The sequence below is a fragment of the Triplophysa dalaica genome, chromosome 22 (assembly GCF_015846415.1).
Source record: "Triplophysa dalaica isolate WHDGS20190420 chromosome 22, ASM1584641v1, whole genome shotgun sequence".
NCBI classification, from domain to species: domain Eukaryota; kingdom Metazoa; phylum Chordata; class Actinopteri; order Cypriniformes; family Nemacheilidae; genus Triplophysa; species Triplophysa dalaica.
The window spans coordinates 10,005,614-10,027,350 of NC_079563.1; the positions used below are offsets into that span (position 1 = coordinate 10,005,614).

Below are 21,737 nucleotides of genomic sequence, written 5' to 3' on the forward strand. Positions count from 1 at the left end.
TTGTTTTGTGCTTTACAGTTTCTGTCCACTGTGAGGCAGTACACTCATACATTTTAAAGAAAAGCTCACAAATATCTGTATTGAATGTGCGATTGTCACATGGTTTCAGTCTTCTGCTAGGTTTACGAAGAATATTTAGGTTGATTATTTTTTCATTCTGCTCCTTAAGCCCTCGGCGTATTCTGAACCAAAACGGAATAAATATGTTTATCTTTAAAATAAACTTACACATAAGATAACGTAATTAATTAATGAAATGTCAAAACAAAATCTGCAAATCTGTTTAATTACACAACGTGTTTAAGACGGAAGTACGTGTACTTCTGCTGGTTGTAGTGTGTCTGAAATCGCCCTTCGAAACTCTCAATACATATTAAACACTTAACATAACACTTCTTTAAAGTTTTAAAAGATTGTATTTAATGTTTTGGTTAAAACACCTTTGCATTTTGATAACAGTTTACCTCGTAAATAACCGCTTTTCAAGTCATACACGCGTGAACACTCCTCCCCCGTCAGTCACCAACACGCGCGCTCGTCAAAGCGCGAGACTCTGCAGAGAGTCGAACAGAGCGACAGGCACGCGCGGTTTCCATGGAATTAAGGAATATCTCGTTTTTTTAATCCCCAACGGTCGTCTCTCGTACGCTCGACTTTTGTCCCATATTTCTTTTTATCTATATTTTGTGCGCCAAATCGTTTCTTGTGCCCCTTCCTTCTTTGTCGGACTGTGATTCATTGGATAAGTAGAAAGAGTTGCTGGACATCCTCTTCGTTGTTTCGGGACTGGACATCAAACCACAGCATCCCTGTCGGCACGGAAATCCGATAAGTACAATTTGGGACATCGGAGGCAATATCGGACCTTGGAGGCAACTTGTGCACTTTGTCCAAGAGACTTAATCATTTTAAACGGGCTTGATGTTCATTCTCTCCACGGGACTAAAAATAAAACCTCGAGTGTTTTACAGAGATGCTAATGCTGCGGTTTATGACGGAACATTTTTAAAAACTCACCCGCAGTGGTCCAGGCGCCCGGCACCAGACTGCGTGCATTTAAAACAGTCTTTGCTCCATATGCAGTCAAAATATTGTTTGAAATTCATCCCAAATTCTTACTTTGACCGTATTTAGCCTTCACATCTCAATCTGACAGTTGCTCGTGCCATTCAGTTGAAATACCTCCCTACATGGAACAAAGGGGGTTGAATTTTAATCTACTTTGTTAAACAAACATTTGGAGATCTCTGCTCCGATATCCGCGGATGTTGCGGTCATGCCATCTCCTAACGCTTAGAGGGATCTAGTCAAGTTCAAGCCTGTTGTCCCTCCACCACTCTATTGTCTCTGCAGGTCCCATTCATTTGTCTCATAGGAGTATCATGGGAGTCCAGACAAGGGGTCCCTGGTTGGCTATGGCGTTCTCAGACTGGGTCAGTGGTTTGGGATTTCTTTTAATCTTCCTGCTCGAGAGTTTAGCAGTGGATGCCACCAACATGGAGCCAGTCTACTGGAATTCCTTTAACAGAAGGTAGGTTAGTGATGATGTGGTCCCAATTCAAGATAATGAAAATAGGAGACCACTAAACTTGGCGTAGAAGTTGTTTTATTTATCATATCAGTATCAGACTCAAAAGCCTCCACTCCGGTATACCATAATGACTCAATTACATATTATGCTTCAGGTTTGTGCATATTAAGAGTAAGCTTTTCAAGACAAATTGAGTGTCTTTGGTTAATTGTACGTAGTTTACTGAATAGTCATAATAGTGATGATCTCAATCGTAGTATATGAGGATTTTCTCTTATTACTAAATTGGATTGTTCATGCTTGGTATTTAGGATCGGTCCACACTGACTGTACACTTTTATGGTGCTGAACGGAATGTACCTTTACAAAGATTCATTAAATGTTAAACTGAAGAATCAAGTGAACTTTAAACTGCATAAACTTTGTTAAATATAAACCAAACATAAATGAACCCAGTTCATGGGTGATTTTGGCCAGACTCCTGGGACGCAGTCTAGTTTAAGGATTGGACAGACGCTGTGGCACTCTTAGCTCAGAGAGACTGGGGCATTTTCCGGCTGGCTGATTCCCGATTAAGGGTAGCGTGCATGCCCTCCCTAGATAAGGGATTCGTGCTTCTCCCACAGTGACACAATCTGCAGGACCCATGCAAATGCCCTCTAAATATTGTCTTTGCCGTTGATGCTCTCTGGGGAAGAGAAAAGAAGCAATGTGTGGACCAGACCATGTGTGAGATACAGATCAGGAATTCCCTCAACCCCAGGAGTTAGATGAATGCATTGTGTAATGAAAGAAAAAACAACTAGGCGGTTTTTAACTGCACATGAAAGAATTGATTCATTGAGCTTCACTTTGAGTTACATATTATGAAGAGATTTGAAGATATTCGTGTATTTTGATGCACTGAGTCACACACTGAAGTAAAAATACACCGAGAGAAAACAAACATGCTGGTGTCAGAAAAGGTGATGATAGATGGCTGAATAACAGGGGGAAAAACTGAGTTTCACCTCATGAAGTCAAGAAAAGAGGGTATTTGGGCAGATAAAATGATATATAGAGAGAATCACTCATCCATATGGAATAAATGTTCTTCTGGTATCTGAAAAGGTCAATGTGTTTACTCGCACACCACCAGCCACATCCCTCCCAGGTCATTTCTTTCTCTTTTTTCACTTTCCTGTGTTATTTCTCTTTCTCCATCACAAATTGGCAGATATGCCCTTAACACAAAACATAACGTTTTCAACACAACAGCATATTAATGAATAATGTTGGCATGCAGAAACGCATGCAAATATATAAATTAATGATATAAAAAATATGTTTCAGTAAGTTATATCTGAGAACAAACTCTTCAAGGTTTTGTTGTGTATTTCTAGCCGTTTTAAAACAATCACAATTGTCTCCATAGAGAGGAAAAACGAGGCTGCGATAAAACGGGTCAGACAGGTTATGGGACAGAGCGATGCGTGGGAGGAGAGGAGTAGATTTCGGCCCCTAAATGAGTGTAATCGCTGGTGAGCACAGACTGTCTCCGTGCATCGCTTCAGGGGAAGTTGTTGTACAACTCAGTGCCCCAAATGAACATTAAAAATTTAATCCTTCGTGGCTCCCTCAATATTTAATGAATCAGCTGCTAATTGGCGATAGATAAAAGCTTGCTTAACTGGGTTAAGCGTTTCAAATTAAAACATTTTAGGGTAGGAAAAATACTTTGGAAAACTGACGAGCAGAGAGCTTACATCAGATCTTGTGGAAGTGAAGAGTATTTGATTTTGTTCTACTGTTGTCTGTCGTTTTTGTGATTGGTGGTCCGTTGTTTTTAGTGAAAGATCTTGTATAGACCCTCTCTAAGGACGCAAAGTAGAGCGCGATCGAACATTGTTAGCAAAAAGAATGGATTAAGGGTTAGTAATGGGTGCCACGGGGCAGGTCCCACCCACATCTCTTACCCAATTGGGTGCATGAGTGTATTTTGTAGAGAAAAGACCTCATAGAAAATGTTGTGTTGTTAAAGAGAGATTTTGATTGTGGCAATAAATGGACTGAAAATGGAATTGTACCACTTGACCTCAGTTTCTGGGGGTAGGAGAGTGGGAGGATAATCCTACACACAACACCCCTCCATTAGTTCATCGTATGGGCCGCTCCATCATCAATCAGGCAACACCGCCATCTGTGAAGGGATTATACCTCTATAAACACTTTCTCACTTACATTTTTTTCTAGGGTTAATGTCTTCCTCCCTTTTGGTCACATTCTCTTCACCTATTCATCTTCTGTTTTTTTCTCGACTCAATTTATTACCTCGTTCTTTTGTGTCTGGCCGTCATTCCCGGAGGAACATTTCATTGCTTAGGGGTTCTTCTTGAACATTGATGTTTGAGTATCTCAAAGCATTAAAGGGATAGTTCACCCAAAAATGGTTACTCACCCTCAGGTTGTTTAAAATCTGTATACATTTCTTTGTTTGCTGAACACAAAGGAAGATATTTGGAAGAATGTAAGTAATCAAACACATCTCTTCCCCCATTTACTATTATAGTAGGGAAAATAAAAACCATGGGAGTCAATGGGAGATGAGATCTGCTTGGTTACTGACATTCTTCTGAATATCTTCCTTTGTATGCAGTAGAACAAAGACATTTGTACAGGTTTGAAACAACCTGAGGGTAAATGATGACAGAATTTACATTTCGGGTGAACTATCTTTGTCATAAAGTGTATCCTAAAATTGTTCAAATTCAGAAGTATGGACTTGTAGAGTAAATCCAGATAATTTGGATTTGATTATAATTGACTTTTGGCACGTGTTGGCAAATCGGAGCAGTTTCTGACATCTTCTCTGGAACCGCAGAAGACACATGTTGGGATTTCTCATTTGAGAAGCAAGTGGTTTATGCGGCGTTCCCCATCTGCTTTCAATCTCATCTCATTTGTTTCTAGAAGACATTTTTGTTTTATTAGAGAGCTTATTTGTTAATTTTCTTTTCGTGATCTCGTGAAACCAGATTTGAGTTACACCAGCAACACTTCAAAACTTCACAGTTTGACTTTTCAAACCTCGAGTCTTCAATTTCAGCGTAATGTAACTGGACCAGCCGTCCTCTCCATGAAAACCTCTTTCTCTTGTTTCACTCATATTTAATTTTCGCTTTCAAAGGTGCGTCTCTGGCAGGCCTTCAAAGCCCTGGCATGATACTGCGTTGTGCGTGGAAAGCGTAATTACAGTTTTAAGAGTACTCCGATGATGGTTGTGAACTGAAGGGGGTGGGAATAGTATTACAGTGGACTACAGATACAAAGAATCTGGATGCATCTGTACACATCAGCACCTATTGTAAAACACAATGATAATACTGAATGTTATTTTTTTTTACATTTTTTGGGGGGGGAACAGCGGCATTTTTTATATAAATTAGTTGTAAATTGTTTTCTGCTGTAATACATTTGTTCACTCTCTCTTTCTCTCTCTGTTTTGTGCATCCTTATGAAGGTCAGATAAGGAGTAATTGTTCCTGAAGGAAGAATGTTGGTAATTTGTGAGCCCTGTAATATATTATGAATAATGAACAATAGCATTGTCAAAAAACACAATACTGAAAAATAAACAGAAGAAGATGAGGACATAGAGTGGTTTTTAAAGACTATGACGCATTGTGGTTGTTTGTATCCATCAAGTCGCAATATAAAGTCACAACCCGCAAAGTCAGATTTGCACCCACAGATGCATGAACGCAACGCATGTTTTGTTCCTGCAAAATTACGCACATACTTAATGTTTCATCCACAAACTTTAAAAGGAAACGAGAACCTTTCTGTTCCCCCGTGGCTCGGTGCGAGCATGAAAACCGAGAGTTGAGGGGAAGCAGGAGAACGCCTGAAAAGTGAGAAGGGAGTTATCTTCTCTCCCTCTACCCTCCCGCCCTCACTCCTAAACAAAGGAAAGGTTATTTTTAGTGACGTTCATTTTTAATCATCAGAGTGTTTGGAGTTTGATGAGTCTTTTTGTGTTGGGCTGAAGAGTCCCTGAAGATCCTCTTGCCGCCGTTTTCTTCACTAAAATCTCAAACACTTCCATACGAGCTGAGAACAGAACATCACCCGGTTGACATGTTTTGCATGTGATTGCTCATGTGGCCGTTCTAGGACGCGTGGTAAAGGAGTTTCAGGCTGTCAGAGTTCAGGAATGTGTAAGTTATCTCCAGTCCTTAGCTAATTAAATAGCACTGATAAGAACATGAAACAACAATCTCAAAACCCTTCAAGTAATCTGGGTGCACTCAGCACATCTCAATGGCTGTAGACGCAACTCTCACAGACTCACACATTTATGTAGATAAATAAAGACATTACGTAGACTTCTGTTTTTAAATAACATCTATTATGAAATTACTACAGATGAACCTTATAGCTCTATACAGCTCAAAGAAAACGTTGTGCTTTTCAGACTTCATTTGCCTTTTTATGAATCATTCAAACATGTTTTTCCTGGCAGTGTTTTTGGCAAAATAGAGCTCCTTAATATCCACAATTAAGTGCAATTTCAAAATGATAAAAATATAAATAATGTTATCATATGTAACTGTAAATAGAGGTGATTTTCCACATTGCTGCAATGAGGTGAATTATAATCGGGGGCTAAAGTTGAAGTTCCAGTTTCCTCAGCCTTTTGTTTGTGAATGCCATGAGGAAACTTTTATACCCATGATTCCACTTGTTAATTCTGATCCTGTCCCGTGACATTTACATCGAAGTGCTTAATCACAATTTGCGAGGGTTTATGTCTAGGTTACAGAGTTACTTTTCCCACGTATGAATACTGTTTTGCCGTTCTTGAGTTTCTGTTCAAATGTAGATACACATCGGCATTTCACAGTATTCATACATAAAAAGATCAGTTTCAGACCGCGCTTTATTAAAATCAGAGTTCGTGGAGCTCCCGGAGAAAGTGTTCTCAATACATATGTAAGCGTTTCTCACTTTGATTGTCTGTTTACCTCGACTTAAATTTAAACCAAATATCACTTTTTCTATGAATAAATATGCCTGCGACTTTCTCTCGTGATGCTGTTTCTAAAATAACTCCATCGACCTGAAATGAAATTGAGTCTTGTCAGGCCTGATAACCATTTCAAAGCATCCGCAATATTTGCGCGTTTGCTTGTTGAAGGAACTGACAATCTTTGTCTGTTCGTGGTACTAGAAAAGCTGCTTTTTCTTGTAGAGCGAATAGAAACGTATCCAGCTTGTCAATTGGTGATCACATCACAGAAAAATGTTGACATGTTCAAAAGCCTTTGAAAAATCAGCGTACTGTAGTCAGAAACAGATGCAGTAGGCTATATTGCATTTGCTTTTATTAGTTAATTTCATTTTGCTGAGATTTGCTTTTTGTCCTTGTTCTGCGGTGGTCTTGGTAATAGAGAGAGTGCTTAGTTCTTCAGCAGCAGGGGTCTGACAGCTCTCTGATTGAAATCTCTTCTGTTGGGACTGAAGGACAACAGTCGGGATCTGCCGAGCAGCTTGGGCGTAAAGGAAGATGAAGCTGAAATGTAGCGTTGTCCTCTGTTGAGAAGGGTCGCGTAACTGAGGACAACTGAGGAATTTAGGTGTATGAACTCAATGTCAATGCAGTCGCTCAAAGACCTAAATATGTAAAAACCCATTATTATGATTGACTGACCTCTTTACAAGTAAAATGAGGAACAAAGTCCCGCCTCTTTTCTGAATATTGAACAGATGTTTATATATAAACATGGGTGGTCGCATGTTACTGTGCTCATGGTTGTCACATCAATATTTTGTGGATGTCAGATTGATGAGTGTAGGGAAGCTTTGCATTAAGGTATGGTTTCCAGTTCATCTCTTACATTTTCATTTGTAAAACATCATGGAAAATCCTGTTTTTCATGATATGTGGTTTGTTTTTTCAGACATTTGTGCTCCACAAGATATTTGTTTTTGAATACAGTGTTCATGGGTGGATCAAAATGTGATTTTTATGGTAATGTTAAGCGAAGCTGGACTACTTTCACCCTCTTATGTCAAACAACATAACACGCACGGTGTAAGATGGTATGCATGATTTGGGATTGCGATGTTTGTTATTCTACTACAGTGCCATTGTAATTCCTCTTCAGCCTGTCACATTATCTGGCTGGAGACAGGTTTTGGGAAGCCCAGCGTGGGCTCATGGGAAAATGTTGTGTTGTTCTGAGTGCAGAGGAGGTTTGTTGATGAGTTAAAGGAAAAAACAGAGTCAGGATTCAAAGCTTCCAACGGCCTTAGAAATTCAAGGGCGCCACAAAGTCACTCAATCTCTGCACCGCGAGAGCAAAGAAGCCCTGCGATTCAAATGTAGTGAAAAGCGTCACCCCAGCACAAATAAGCCACCTTCAACAACCTTAAAGATGAGGTAACACACGCAGTTTCTGCCAATCTAATTGTGATCTTGAGGACCTATATAGTAGTATTGCACACTTTGCACTTTCGAAGAGTATTTAGTTTGGCAATTGATGCATTGCTGCTCTTTCTGACGCTGGCTGGTTGACGCGTGGGCCTGCTCTTTCTCTTACATTCGAGAGTGCTCTTTCGCTCACGATGAAGCGTGGGCGTGCTTTTCCGGGAGAATTGTCCAATAAGGGATTAAGAACCCTTGTTACGAAACGGGAATCCATGTTCGAAAAAACTTTCCGAAACCTGTACGAACCGAAATGAATTGAGCACAGAAATAATACGTCATACGTCCAACTTTGTTTTTGACAAGTTGACCATGTTACGCTTGAGAAGCCAGCACGTGAACAGTGTTAAGAAGTCAGAATGCATGAAATAGCATGTTACCTCTAAAATCAGAACCTGTAATCTAGTCAACCCCCTCTTACCTTTACAAACACTCTAGTAATTTAAAATTGTATTGTGCATTAATTTATTTTTAATTAAATGTAAACTAATCAACAGTCATTGATTCTTTATGGTCCGTAAGTTTGGGCCACACTAAGTTTATTTATGTTGTTGCCGCTAAAAAAACGTCTATAGACCTCTTCAGAAGATGTAAACATTGTTGGTCCAATGCCAGTCCAGAAGAACTTTCCGAGACAGTTTTTAACACTGCAGAAACATTTGAACAAAACCAAACAATTTGAAAAAGTTATTTTAATGAATAAAAATGTTAAATAATATCTTTAATATAATATGTAAAATTTAAGAAATAAAATACATGAAACCGCATGTGCTTATGGGCCAGTGTTTACATCTTGCGAAGTGGACTATATCACTACTAGTAAAAGTGACACTTTTAAATTTTTAACATGCCACATTTGTGCGTAAATTACATATTATATACTGCACAAATCTTAGAGCATGCAAGATTGCGGTACATCTCCAACTACCCAAAACTCAGAGCCTGTCTGCAAAATGAGGAATTGTGGCATGCTAATTTTGTTTAGAATAGATTTTCGTCTGTGTTAGTACCGTTAACTCACTTACACAATTGGTTTGTGAATTTAAGTTGTATGCTAAACCAACAAAGACTGTACAAGCCCGTGTCTAAATAGTACCCTGTTCATGGCCTATTTCATTTTGTACGTCTGTATTGTTAGATCACACACAATTAGGTGAATATATCATGCAGACAAAAGGATTACACAAGTCTCTATAAATAACCAAACATACACACAGACTGATGAACCCTGTTAATCTTATAGGGTCAGAGAGCATTTGCTGAGCGGTGTGTGGGGGGGTAACCTCGGGAAAATGGTTTGGTTGGATGAAGGCCGTAATGTTAACATAAGACCTATATTGTTCGTATTTTGCATAATGATCTCTTGTGATGCAAATAATGAATAGGCCGAGATACCATTGACTTTTATTGCTTCTCGTGTCACGTGTGTGTGTGTGTGTATGTCTGTGTGCTTCTCGAGTCACACATTTGTGTTTGTGTGTGTGGTTTGATGCGTGTGATTGAGGCCTGAACGAAGTGTGTTCATTGCTGTGTGTTGTTCCACAGGTCAGATGCTTTCTCTGTCACATGTTTTTTTTTCTGTCCTTGACTCGCTGTTCACTTACGGAACCATAAAAATATGGGAATATACTGCAAATTATAATGTGATATATTACATGATACATTTACATATATTGGAAGCCGGTGCAAATATTTTTCAATATACAGCAAATAAATGCATTGACAATATGTGGATGTATATTGAACATATAAATATATTTAGAAACAAAGACAAAAATTAATTATCCAAATTGATCTTTTATTAAGTATATATTGTAAATAGATGTTCCCATATAAATGTGATTGTATATAATACACATATATGGACACATTCACAGAATGAGTTAAAGTAGATTTCGAGTTCCCAGCATGCTGTGCTTCTGAGTGTTAAAGGAGAGTAAAAATGTTTTAATTTGTTATTTTAGTCTTTTTGCCGAATATTGAAATAAGGGGCGATCTGTTAGTGTTTAATGTTGTATTACTTTAAAATTTAGAAGGGTTCGAGGGACTGGTGGCATGGCTTCACCTTACTTAAAATATAAATCCTTTTAAGTGGTGAGGTTAGTGTTAACCGTGCTTAAATCATCAATTAATAATCAGATAATGCAGAATAATAATTGATTCATATTTTTAAAAACCACATAAAAGTATTTCTATATGAAGTAAGGTGAAGCCACGGCACCGGTCCCTTCAGTTTTCCATAATGAGTAAATATATTATAGTCAATATATTTTTGCACATCCAGTACCATATCTTATCACATGTACATCAATATAAAGTATATTATTTATTATAAAATTACATAGATTATGACATATGTGTAAATGTATTGTTATAAATCTTTCATACATATTATTCAATATATATTAAAATATATTTACACAATATATTATTCTGTATATTTGATTATATACCATTATGTCATTTAATATATTTTTAAATCATATATTAGGAAATACATTTTCTTTCCGTAAGGGTGCTGTCTAGCTGACAAGGAACATCCATCCATCTGTCCGTCCATCTTTGTAATGATGTCTTACAAACTACGGTGTGGTTAATTGGACTTTTGCTGCATGTCTCAGCCTGATGGAAATGTCACGCTGTTCTCTAAGCATTAGACACTTAGCGGGGAGATAGAGAGCGAGAGAGAGCGAGAGAGAGCTCCACGAAATGCCTTTATCTGCAGCAAGCTTATTTATGAGGTAAATTTTCAACTCCAGAACAAGGCTGCCTCTGAATAGCGTTAAAATGTCAGTCTGGTAAATGCCACAAGTTTTTTATCCTTGACAATGCTGGAGGTACAGGAGACAAGAGACAGTTTAAGTGCTGCAGCTTTTGGCCTTTGTCTGACCGACAACGTGCTATAAAACACGGAGTAATTGTGTTTATGTTGGAATCAAACTTCTGTTGTCAAAATGAAGGTTGTAATGCGATTAATACTTGTCGCACATGTCTTTCGCTTCAGTCCTCGTTTTCATCACATTGGCACACAGAGCCACACGCATGCCCTCTTCAGAACCAAAGGGCATGTCTGTTTGCATTTTTAGAAGAAAAAAAAAGGTATGAATAAAAGGGCAGTTTCAGCATCAAACAGCGCTGGCGGTTTCACACGCACGTACACACAAGCAAATATCAGACTGTCAATCTCAGTTTCCATGGAGACGATCATTACTCGTTTTTTCTCACTCTTCATCTTTTTCTCGCTCTGATTCTGCAGGTTCGGAGATGAGAGGGGGTATATACTCTATCCTCAGATAGGGAACCGGTTGGACCTGGTATGTCCGGCGACGAGTCCACCGGGTCCGAACTCTCCCCCAGAGTACGAGTATTACAAACTGTACCTGGTGTCCTCTCGAGAGCAGGCCGACAGGTGCGAGGTGATGGGAGCCCCCAACCTGTTGCTCACCTGCGACAAACCCAACAGCGACATGAGATTTACCATCAAGTTCCAAGAGTATTCGCCCAACCTGTGGGGTCACGAATTCAAGAATTTACGAGACTACTACATCATAGGTGAGTGAACGTGTGGGGCAACAGCACATACCACTGTATGGATAACAGCACATACCACTGTGTGGACAAAAGTGCCCCCTTCTAATAAACATGTTTATCTATTCAAAAAGTTGAAATAATTATTAATATTATAGTATACGATACCATATTAAAGAATATTGTTTTTATCTTTGTTGTAACCTTTTTGGAAAAGCCGAAATGACTGTACCCATGTGTTCAAGCAAATGATGGGTTTGGCAGTGTCCCAATACTTTGGTCCATATTGTTTACATCAAAAAGATCAACACTTATCTTACCGGGTTAGTTAGAATACATCTCTCTGGAAAACTTGATTTTGGTCGATCATGAATGTCGTCAATGTTTTTGTATAATGACCGCCAAACCGCATTATTTAGCACTCTCCCTGTCCCGGCAACCAATTTCATGCACTGCACAAGTTTAATGTCTCTCATTGCACTCCGTGGTCTCTTTCTTCTCACATAATAAAATTTTAACGCAAATCAATATTTCATGTCCACTTATTTATACTTTTGTAAGTAGCTCTGTAAGCGGGATAGTACATAGTCATCATCGCAAAATAAAACCCGTTAGGGTGATTAATTCTTTGGGATGGGGTCCTGATCACCCTGTGGAGGTTTATTTTGCATCAACGACGAAATGGCCGTACATTATTCATCACTTAATTCATAGTCGCGGCCTATAAAATAAGTAATAATAATTAAATAATTAAAATAATTGGATTGGACAAACGTTCTAGGGATATTTACTAATTACCCAAGTGTGGTAATAATCGTCGCCCGCAGTGCCTCTGTCCCGTCACATTTACCTCACAGTCATTCCAACAAAAGATGAATCCGTCGATACAACAAAAGACAATGTGTGCATTGCTGTTTTCTCCCTAGGGAAATCACTTTTAATTAACCTGTGTTGGCAGTTGTTAATTTCAACAATATGCCCATAATGAGAACTAGAAAGACAGAGCGTCGGATGCTGTGCAGTTTTGCACACACTAATGATTATGTAGATCTTAATTGGCTGTAATGGGCCCGTAAGACTCAAGGGCATTTAAGATGAGCTACACGCCACAGCCTGACCTACAGCAAACACGCACGCAACGTGACCCGAGGCGCGCGTTATGTGTGAACTTCCTCCTATATTTGCCGTCTGTGTGTATACGAATGTAAACTATTCACATGTTTTAACATACGATAAAAGCACAGTTTATTTTTGTAGGTTTTCACATAGGAGGTTGCGTAGGGATGAGGCCGACGCTTTTAGCTGGTGCTTGTTTCCCTTGTGATCTCGACTGTTTGAAGCCGAGATCTTCTGCATGCTGAGTGTGTATCAGAGTGTATCAAACGCTCGGAGCTCTTTTGTCAAAACTTTGATCACCGGGCGCTAACCGAGTTCCCCGTGGAGCACTTTACCTTAAAAAGCATAAAAAAATAGCCCTGTCAGAATCCCCCTCCAAAACCTCCTCTGTGCCATCACGTTCTGTCAAACACACACTCACACTGTCAATAATTCACAGCAATAGTGTGTGTGTGGAAGCTATCCTCATAGAGATTGCTAGACGAGGATTTCTAAATGTTAAGTGTAAGATTAAGGGTGTATTACCGAGAGCGTATGTGTATGGCTTTGTTTGCTCAGGCTACAGTTATTCAGCGGTTATTTCTGCAGCACTTCTACTTGTGCATGCTTGTGTGTGTTTGTCACGCCGGATTAGACTTGTGGTGTGGGTTTGTTAATAATTTAAGAGGTCTTGTTGGTTTATTTATCAAGGTTAAGCTGAAATATTAGAGATGAACTCGATTCCCACCACACCATACCATGCGTGTGTGTGTGTGTGCGCGCGCGCGCCAAGTCTGTGTGTAAGCACAAATGTACAGCCGCATCTAAAAGCCTGAAGCCACTCTTAAATTCTGGGATTCAAAGACTGGTTTAAACTTAAAAAAAATGTTACATTTAAACCCAAGAAATGTTTGGATTTTTGAATAAGAACTATTGGGATTCTGCAGCATTTCAAATAAGGAATAAATAAATAATAATAAAATCAATCTGTGACATTGACTGCGTTTGTGCAAAGATCAGATTTCCTCGCTTTTTTTAAACCACACAAGATGTTCTTTGGATCATTTTTCAAAGCATGCTGGGACAACATGAATCATCATGGTTAGCGCAAATTGTGGAATACATGCTGTCTTGAGTGGAGACGTATCACATTCTAAGCAACTGCATGCTAATTTGTTTTAAAACAAAATATTTGATGTATTTTAGTTCAAAGATTTCCCTTTATAACCCCTTTTGTTCATTTAGATTTTATGTATTTAGATGTAGTTCAATTTTAGATGTTGATGAAAATACATAAGATTTATCTTTATTTGACTAGGAGTAACACTACCAATAAGATTCAGTTTGTTAACATCATTTGTTAATTCATGTTAACATGAACTGTTTGTTCATATTAGTTCATTGTCCATTAACTTATGACTTTATTACACAACACTCTGGCATACTTTGTTCTGATTGGCTAGTCGCAAAATTCCAAGGTATGTTATTCCCCGAAAAACCACTGCTTAAAACTATTGGACAGATCAATTCGGTTACTGCAAGTCATCTTGACTGGTGCAGTTTAATATTACACATAGATAAATTATAAACATGGATAATTATTTTAAGATTGTGTTTACAAATTATTATACCGAATTGCATGTTTGTCTTGTATAATCTTCGTCTCTTTTCTTAAAACCATTAAAAACATGTTGTCCTCTCGAAAGGTCTGCAATTGTTACAAATGAGCGTATCAAACATTCAAATTAATATTTAATGTCCAATATTTTACCCATGAGGTAAGTGGCCATGTCATGATGTAAATCCCATATTATACTTAGAATTTTTTTAAAGTGCTAGTAATTAAATAAATAAATATAAGATTATTAAATGCTGAAGAATTGTTCATTGTTCCTTCATGTGTGTTAGTTCCTGTTCATTTAGTCATATTCACATTGTGGTTAAATAATGTTAACATCCGAAACCTTACTGTAAGTGCAAAGTGTGACCATACTTCTCTTTTTAAATGTCAATTCAGGAAAACCAGAAGAAATTTGTCATTTTTGTTATTAAATCTAAGCCTTCGTGGCTCATAGTCGAGTACAGAAACGGCAGAGAGATTTTTTAGCTCTTCTGCACGCACTATCACATGCCATTAAACGCACGTATTTTTAGCACAGTGGTATCATTTAACATACCTCGCTGCACAGTTCCTAGCCAACTCCAAATTATAACAGGTATAATTGAATTTTACACGGACCCCATGCTGCTCTCTTAGCTCCAAAGTTCATCGCACAAATGCATGTGTGTGTTTGCAAGTATGTGCGTGTGTTTGTGCGTGCGGTTGACATGCTGAGCCATTGAGTTTGCGCTGTGATTGCTATGAGTAGTGACAGGTCCCTCCCAAACTAGGTCAGCAATCAGAGTCCCTCGCCACACTACGCTTGGTGTGTAAACGCGTATGTGTGTGTCCCTACTGCGTGTGTGTCACGGCTTAGAGTTTGTGTTTATCCCGCCGAATGTGTCCTTATGAGTTTCCAGCTGTATTCTGATTTCCGTATGTGTCGGCCTGATCCGAACAGTGTGTGTGTGTGTTTATACAGTATTCCTCTGATATAGATCGCGCTGTAGGTCTCAGGTTAATGGGATATGGAAGGTTTAACACAGCGATTCATTAACCTCTTGGCATCCACATCTGCTCATGAAGTCATTGCATACACACAAATACACATGTATACATATAAAACCACAAACATGCACACATCTGGCATCATGTGCACACATTTAGATGTTGTCATGATCATTTACTAGCAGCTCACAGTCTTAAATTAAAATCTCAAGTAGCAGTATAGTACAGATACGTGCAGTTCTGAATGAGTTGTATGTGTTCTGCTATGGTGTTGATGTAATTTTTTTAAGTTTTAAGGTTCAAAGCTTATTACAATATCAAAGGGCGATTTTTGATGCAGCATCGAGTTTGTAAACATATACAAAAAACACAAACAAATAAAACAGAAAAAAAACATCTCACAATTTAAAAGCCTTACAGCAGTAGGAATAAAAGAGTTTCTATAACGATTGCTTTAAAGTTTAGGCACACTATGACTTATACCAGAAGGAAGCATTTGAAACTCATGGAACAATTTTACAGAATCAGATATTATTTTTAATATTCTTGATATTTTTGTTTTCCAAAAAATTCTTGATTTATACCCAACGGACTAGTGTGTTTCATCACGTGAACATTTCATCTAAATGCAGACTTTCCACACAAATAGCAATAATGCTTATCGTGACATCAGAGATAAACAAGCGCACACACACAGCAGCACACAGCAGCGGGGGTGAGAAAGGCTTTTTTGATGGATGGACATGTGAGCAGAGGGAGGGAGATTACCATGTGAGGGATTGTGGGAATTCTCACCAGCTGTTCACTGGAGACAGGGAGGGAGCAGATGAAGGACTAGAAGGATGGATGGATGATGAGAACACTGTGCGGAAAAGACAATCGAAGCCTCTTATAAAGAAAATGTATGTTTATGTTGAGGAAAGCTCTGAGGAGTTATTATGGAAATGTTATGGAACACAACACCACAGACATTCACATTTTTACCGTCTAGCCAAGGCTTTAAATCATTTTATTATCATTGCTATCATTTTTTAAATGTCGGACTGGAGTGGAAGTAGAAGTATCGGGGACAAGCACTTATGTGAAGAATGGCAGATGGACAAGACGTTATCTGGTTTCTCAGCACTTTAAAGGGATAGTTCACCCAAAAATACAAATTCTGCCATTATTATTTTTCACACTCATTTGAAACCGGGATGTTACTCTTTCTTCAGTAAATCACAAAATTACGATATTTTGGGAAAGTCTTAGTGGTTTCGTGCCAATGTTGTTTGATTCTTTTAATGTGTTCTGCAGACAAAAGAAAGTCATAGAGGTTTGGAAATTGGGTGAGTAAATGATAAGGAATTTTCATTTTCAATAACATAGAGTCATCACAACCAAATGCAAATACAAGGCAGACATACTCGGGACTGTTTTGGTTAAAGTCTAAACAAAGGGAGTAACTGACATTTCTCTGACTTTTCCATCAGTGAAAACTCCCTAGAGCGACAGATTACAGAGAGATCAAGGTTAAAGTTTTAATTAGCATTTGCATTATCGTTTCGACCTTACCCAAACTGTTTCTTGTTGTAAATTCTGTTGTGTTGGGTTAAGACGGATTTTGAGGGCCCTGTGTGTGTTGTCAGATTCTATTTCCACTCTTGTTCTCTCCATCCCTCCCAGACCATTGACACACTTCGGAGAGGTGCTATTAGTCAACCCATTAAGATAATTACCTCAGAGGAAACGAGAAAGAGAGAGAGTCCTCCTCAATAGTGGCTTCATGAAAATGCTGAATCTTAAAGGAATAGTACGGACAGAAATACAATATACCCTCACCCTAAAAAATGTTTAGTTATCTTTCAATGTTAAACAAAATGAGACATTTTGAAGGATATTAACTCATCCTTTTTTGGTATATGACAAGAGTTCAGAGTTAGAAGTAAAGCTCCAAAAAGAACAAAAACACTGGAAATGTACATAATGTGAGTTTTGGCTTACATTGCAAGTCTTCAGAAGCATCGTGAAAGCTTTTTGTTAAGAACACACCATCTTTAACATTCTCCCTGTGGTGAAAATGCATTTTTATGTCATTTCTATGTTTGTGTTACGTTATAGACAAACCATGTGTATATTCATTAGTCAACACCAATGCTCAGTATTTTCTCCTGAAATTGCCGTTTCCCAAAGTTGAAAACCTCAAAAAGTTGAAATGTTGTAATGAATCAGGTCACGCAGTCTTGGTGGTCAAACATGAATCTTGAAGGATGTAAGATAACAATCACATGTCATCTTTGTTTCTGGTGTTTCACATCACATGACATTTAAATATCGCTGCTGTCTTTCGAAAACATTGTATCTCTATATTTCATGATTTTTTTCAATATAAATCATTATTATAAGTCATTCTTTACGTTTGTCACAAGGTTTTGCAAACATCAAACCAATAAAAGTACGAAAAAGGGCTTGTCAACTTTTACAATCATTTAGAAAGTAGAGTGTTTTTTCCAGTTCCTGAAAAACAGCAAATTTGGACATCCGTGTTTTTGAAAGACGATGACAATATGAACATTTTGATTTAAAAGCTGCAGTGATTGGGATGATTTTTTGAGAATAGCAAAATATTACAATTTATTTTAGATTCTTCAAACGTAAAAAGTAAGAGTAAGGCTTTAGAAGACTTGGAGTATAGAGGTGAACCATGTAGGCAACATCACACTAACCAGATAGTGCCTAGTAAAAGTTGTACTTCAAAACTCTCCGTGAGCCCAAGAACAGGACTTATTAGAGGCAGACAATCACTTTGAAGACGCCACAGAGTCCAATAGCTGAGAATTGAGTATAAGGTCAAGCATATCAAGAGCTCTGCATTACACCAACCTATAAGGGGTGGTGGTACAAAAGAAAGCCATTACTCAGAAAGAATCATGTGAAGTCCTGAGTTTACCACATCTCGAGTTTGCCAGAAAGCATAATGGTGACCCAGTAGAGATGTGTGGAAGGATTTTGTGGTCAGATGGCACCAAGGTAGAGCTTTTGTACAGAATTCAAAACGAGATCCGTGGTGCAGATCTCACACTGCCTACACCTTAAGAACACCATACCTGCAGTGAAGTCAGTTGTGTAGCAACATGCTGTGGGCCATTTTGGACCAGCAGGGACTTGGCATCTTGTTAAAATAGAGTGAAGAATGGGTTGTGTCAAAATGCACGGAAACACTGCTAGAGAACTCAATTCAGCGCACAGAAAACTGAAGCTTGTCGCAGAAATCTTGATGCTAGGGGCAACTGCGTAAGAAAACGACATACTTGAAAAAAAACTTAAATAATAATTTACAGTATAAAATAATTTATGCATTAAAATAACTTCATTGTCATTCTATGCCAAACCGCACATTGTATGATATACAATATTGTATATCATAAACTGCATATAAGAAATAAAATTGAAAATATTTTGCAGAACTATAAAAATAGCACAAGAGTACTATGGATCCCTCGCAAGATGTAAACTCTTGTCCAGAAGCACTTTCGGTTTCATTTTTATTCATTTTATTTTTTAATCTTACATATGTAATACATTCGTAAAGATTTTTGTTTAACATTTTGATTTGCACTAGTAAACACTTACGAAACACAACAACCTGTGGCGGTGAAATTTTCAAGCTTCATAAATTATACATTTCTTAAAAACTATAACATTTATAACAAAGAAAATAAATGGCACCCCGAAAGCTTAATTTGTCTACAAAGCTTCAAAGTTTTAATGGTGCTGGTACATTTCGTAGTTCAGGAGATCCAGGGGGCAAAGGTTGTATCCATATCCAACTCCTCCCACTTTATATACCTTGCTGCAATTTGGAGAATAAGTTGCAACCACTGGTTGCCAATGTTTGCTCTTATCAATTCAAGTCTACAATTGATTGATAATATAGTCAAGATAGATTTATCCTTTATTGTACTCGTGTAGGTAATGATCACAGTTAAATGTTTGTTAACATTAACCCAAACCCAACCCTACCCCTTAATCTAATAAAATACGTTATTAAATAACGTTTCTTTTCAGCATGTTTGTTTTTCCGTCAAAAGAATAACTTTTATTTTAATTATCACTCAATGCGGAAGTGGTATAGCAACAACACTCGTAAGTGTATTGTGTCTTCTGGCAAAAATGCAGCAGTAATCTGTCGACCAATCAGAAGGCAGTGGGAGGAGACTAGATCTGGTGTTCTGCAGTGAGAAGCAGAATAGTGGAGAACAAGAAAAAGCATTTCAGCTAACTTAACGAAACAAAAACATCAGACAGAACACCGTGTACAGCTGTCTGTCAATCAGGGTTTGTCTTTAGGCCCAAAACCAAACAGCATGTTTTATTCCACGTGGGCTAAAATGATCACCAGAATCTGATTTTGTTCATCGCTTGAGTTACATTCAAAATCCATTCTACACGTCTACCAGATCTAGAGAAAAGATCAACCTTGAAAGAAAGTTTTTGCCTAAAGGGACGATGCATTGATTAATAATGAATATGCTTTCAAAACCATGTTTGCTGACAGTTGGCGAGGATTAAGGACTGTTTCTCTCTGAAATATGCATATTTTATGACATTAATGTATAGCACTTTAGTCTGCATCAAGCTCGACGGGCAGATCCATAGAGAGCCGAGATGCTCATCTACTGCGCTATCTCATCAGCAAATAGTTCATGGAGTTTCTCTCTTTTTCTCTCCTCTTTAACTGTTCCCCAGCGTCCCCACCTCCACGCTGCTGGCTTCGGGCTGACTCAGATGTCAGAGTGCGTTATTTCGGCAGGCTGCCTCTCAATAATGTGTCTTTATCTGGGCTCTTTGTGGCGCGGGGGTTTGGCGTTGGGGCCGCTTTGGGATTTAGATGAGGGAGGAGGCATCCGTCGCAGTAACAAGCTCTCGCTTTGTTAATGCCTCTCCACACCTCTTCAAACATGCATCAAATACTCACCTTCAACACAGGGACAGAAAGTTCATACTGCTGAATTTGCAGTTCGGATGCACCGTGGGGAGAATCGACTAAACTGTTGCGGCACTTTTGCATGTGGTGTGTTTTATCACCCAAAAAAACCATCCTGTGCGCAAAGCACCCACAACCCAGTTTAAGAGATGTTAAATGCAGCGAAATTGCACCGCTCTGGATTAAATCAAGTCATCATCATTTGTCTCGGTGCAAACAATGCAGTACATGTGTGAATAAATGCGGTAAATGGTGGGCGCAATTCATTTTCTGTTAACTCCCACCTGTGTGTTTTCGTTCCTGTGCAGATGTACTTGAAGCGTGTATTTGCTTGCACGCAAAACATAGTTGCGTTTGTTTAGGGCAGGTGTTGTGTGTGCGTTCGTGCTGTTGTGATCTGTTTGACAGGTGTGTTTCCTCTTCAAAACCTGTTAAAAGTGCGACGGTTTTCTGCCTTCCTATCCTCCTCCTCATCTCCATCTCCACCAAACATTACTGACACAAACATGACCTAGAAAACCTTTAGCATCTCGCTCCCGTTTAACTCGGATTGTTCTTTCTGCCTGGCATATGACTCGATTTTTCATCTTTTTTTCCGGTATCCTCTCTTTACTCATTTCTTCTAGGTGAATCTTATGAAACCTTTTAAGAACATGATAGGGTCATAATTCACGTTTAAGGATTTTATGTAGGAATTATATTGAATCACATGAAGCCTTATTTTAGGACCACATTTATTTGCATTGTGATATTGCCCACAGTGACATTTGCTATGACAATACAACACATCTCACAGGAATTCACAACTATTTTACAAAGTTGCAAATTCGTATGAATTTGTGCGGTCTTATTTGTATGTTTTAGTACAATTTGCTTTCGTGCCAATGACGTTAGGTAAAGGGGTGGAGTTAGGGGAGGGGCTTTTATATTGAAAGTAAACTAATTTGCCACCTTGTAAAATAGTAATGAATTCCCATGAGGTAAGTATAGACAATTTGCCACCTCAAACCCCTCCGCCCAATTCGCTTTACGTTACAGTTATTTGACATAATAATTGGTGTTATTTTAATTAGCTGCTTTACATCATGTTATGATTTTTTATTTATTTTTCATTATTTATGCTCATTGCAGTTTAGTAAATGTATTATTTACTTACTATTTACTAGCAATTTTTCTTGAATATTTAATATCATTTTCCCACCTCATAATTAAGCAATTTCTTTCCTTTTTTTGTTACAATTTTATTGATTTTAGAATAAAATGCAGTCTGTAGTCTTTCACCCACCTGTTATTCACACAGTCTCATTTTTCATCATATAAAGCTTATATTCATTTAGACTATGGCCTCTCACCGCTCTCACCCCCTGTCCATCATCCCTCATTCTGCTCTATATTCATCTCATCTTGTTTCATCTCCCTCTATTACACAAGCCTGTTTTAGATCATTCATTCTTAATGTTACCCTCACGAAAATATCCATTAAAAGTATCCCTGAAAACACAGGGATTCTGGAATATATGACTAGTAATTATTCAACCCTGCT

The 21,737-nt window shown here is 38.2% G+C and overlaps 1 protein-coding gene across 1 annotated transcript in view; it reads left to right on the forward strand.

Moving 5' to 3' along the window:
• The first annotated feature begins 506 nt into the window (after positions 1-506).
• efnb3a (ephrin-B3a) overlaps positions 507-21,737 on the forward strand; it is a 31,881-nt gene continuing 10,650 nt past the window's right edge. The window contains exons 1-2 of the mRNA XM_056737524.1: positions 507-1,531; positions 11,254-11,549. Coding sequence (XP_056593502.1) covers positions 1,383-1,531; positions 11,254-11,549 — 445 coding nt within the window. The 5' untranslated portion in view covers positions 507-1,382. The remainder of the gene's footprint in view (positions 1,532-11,253; positions 11,550-21,737) is intronic.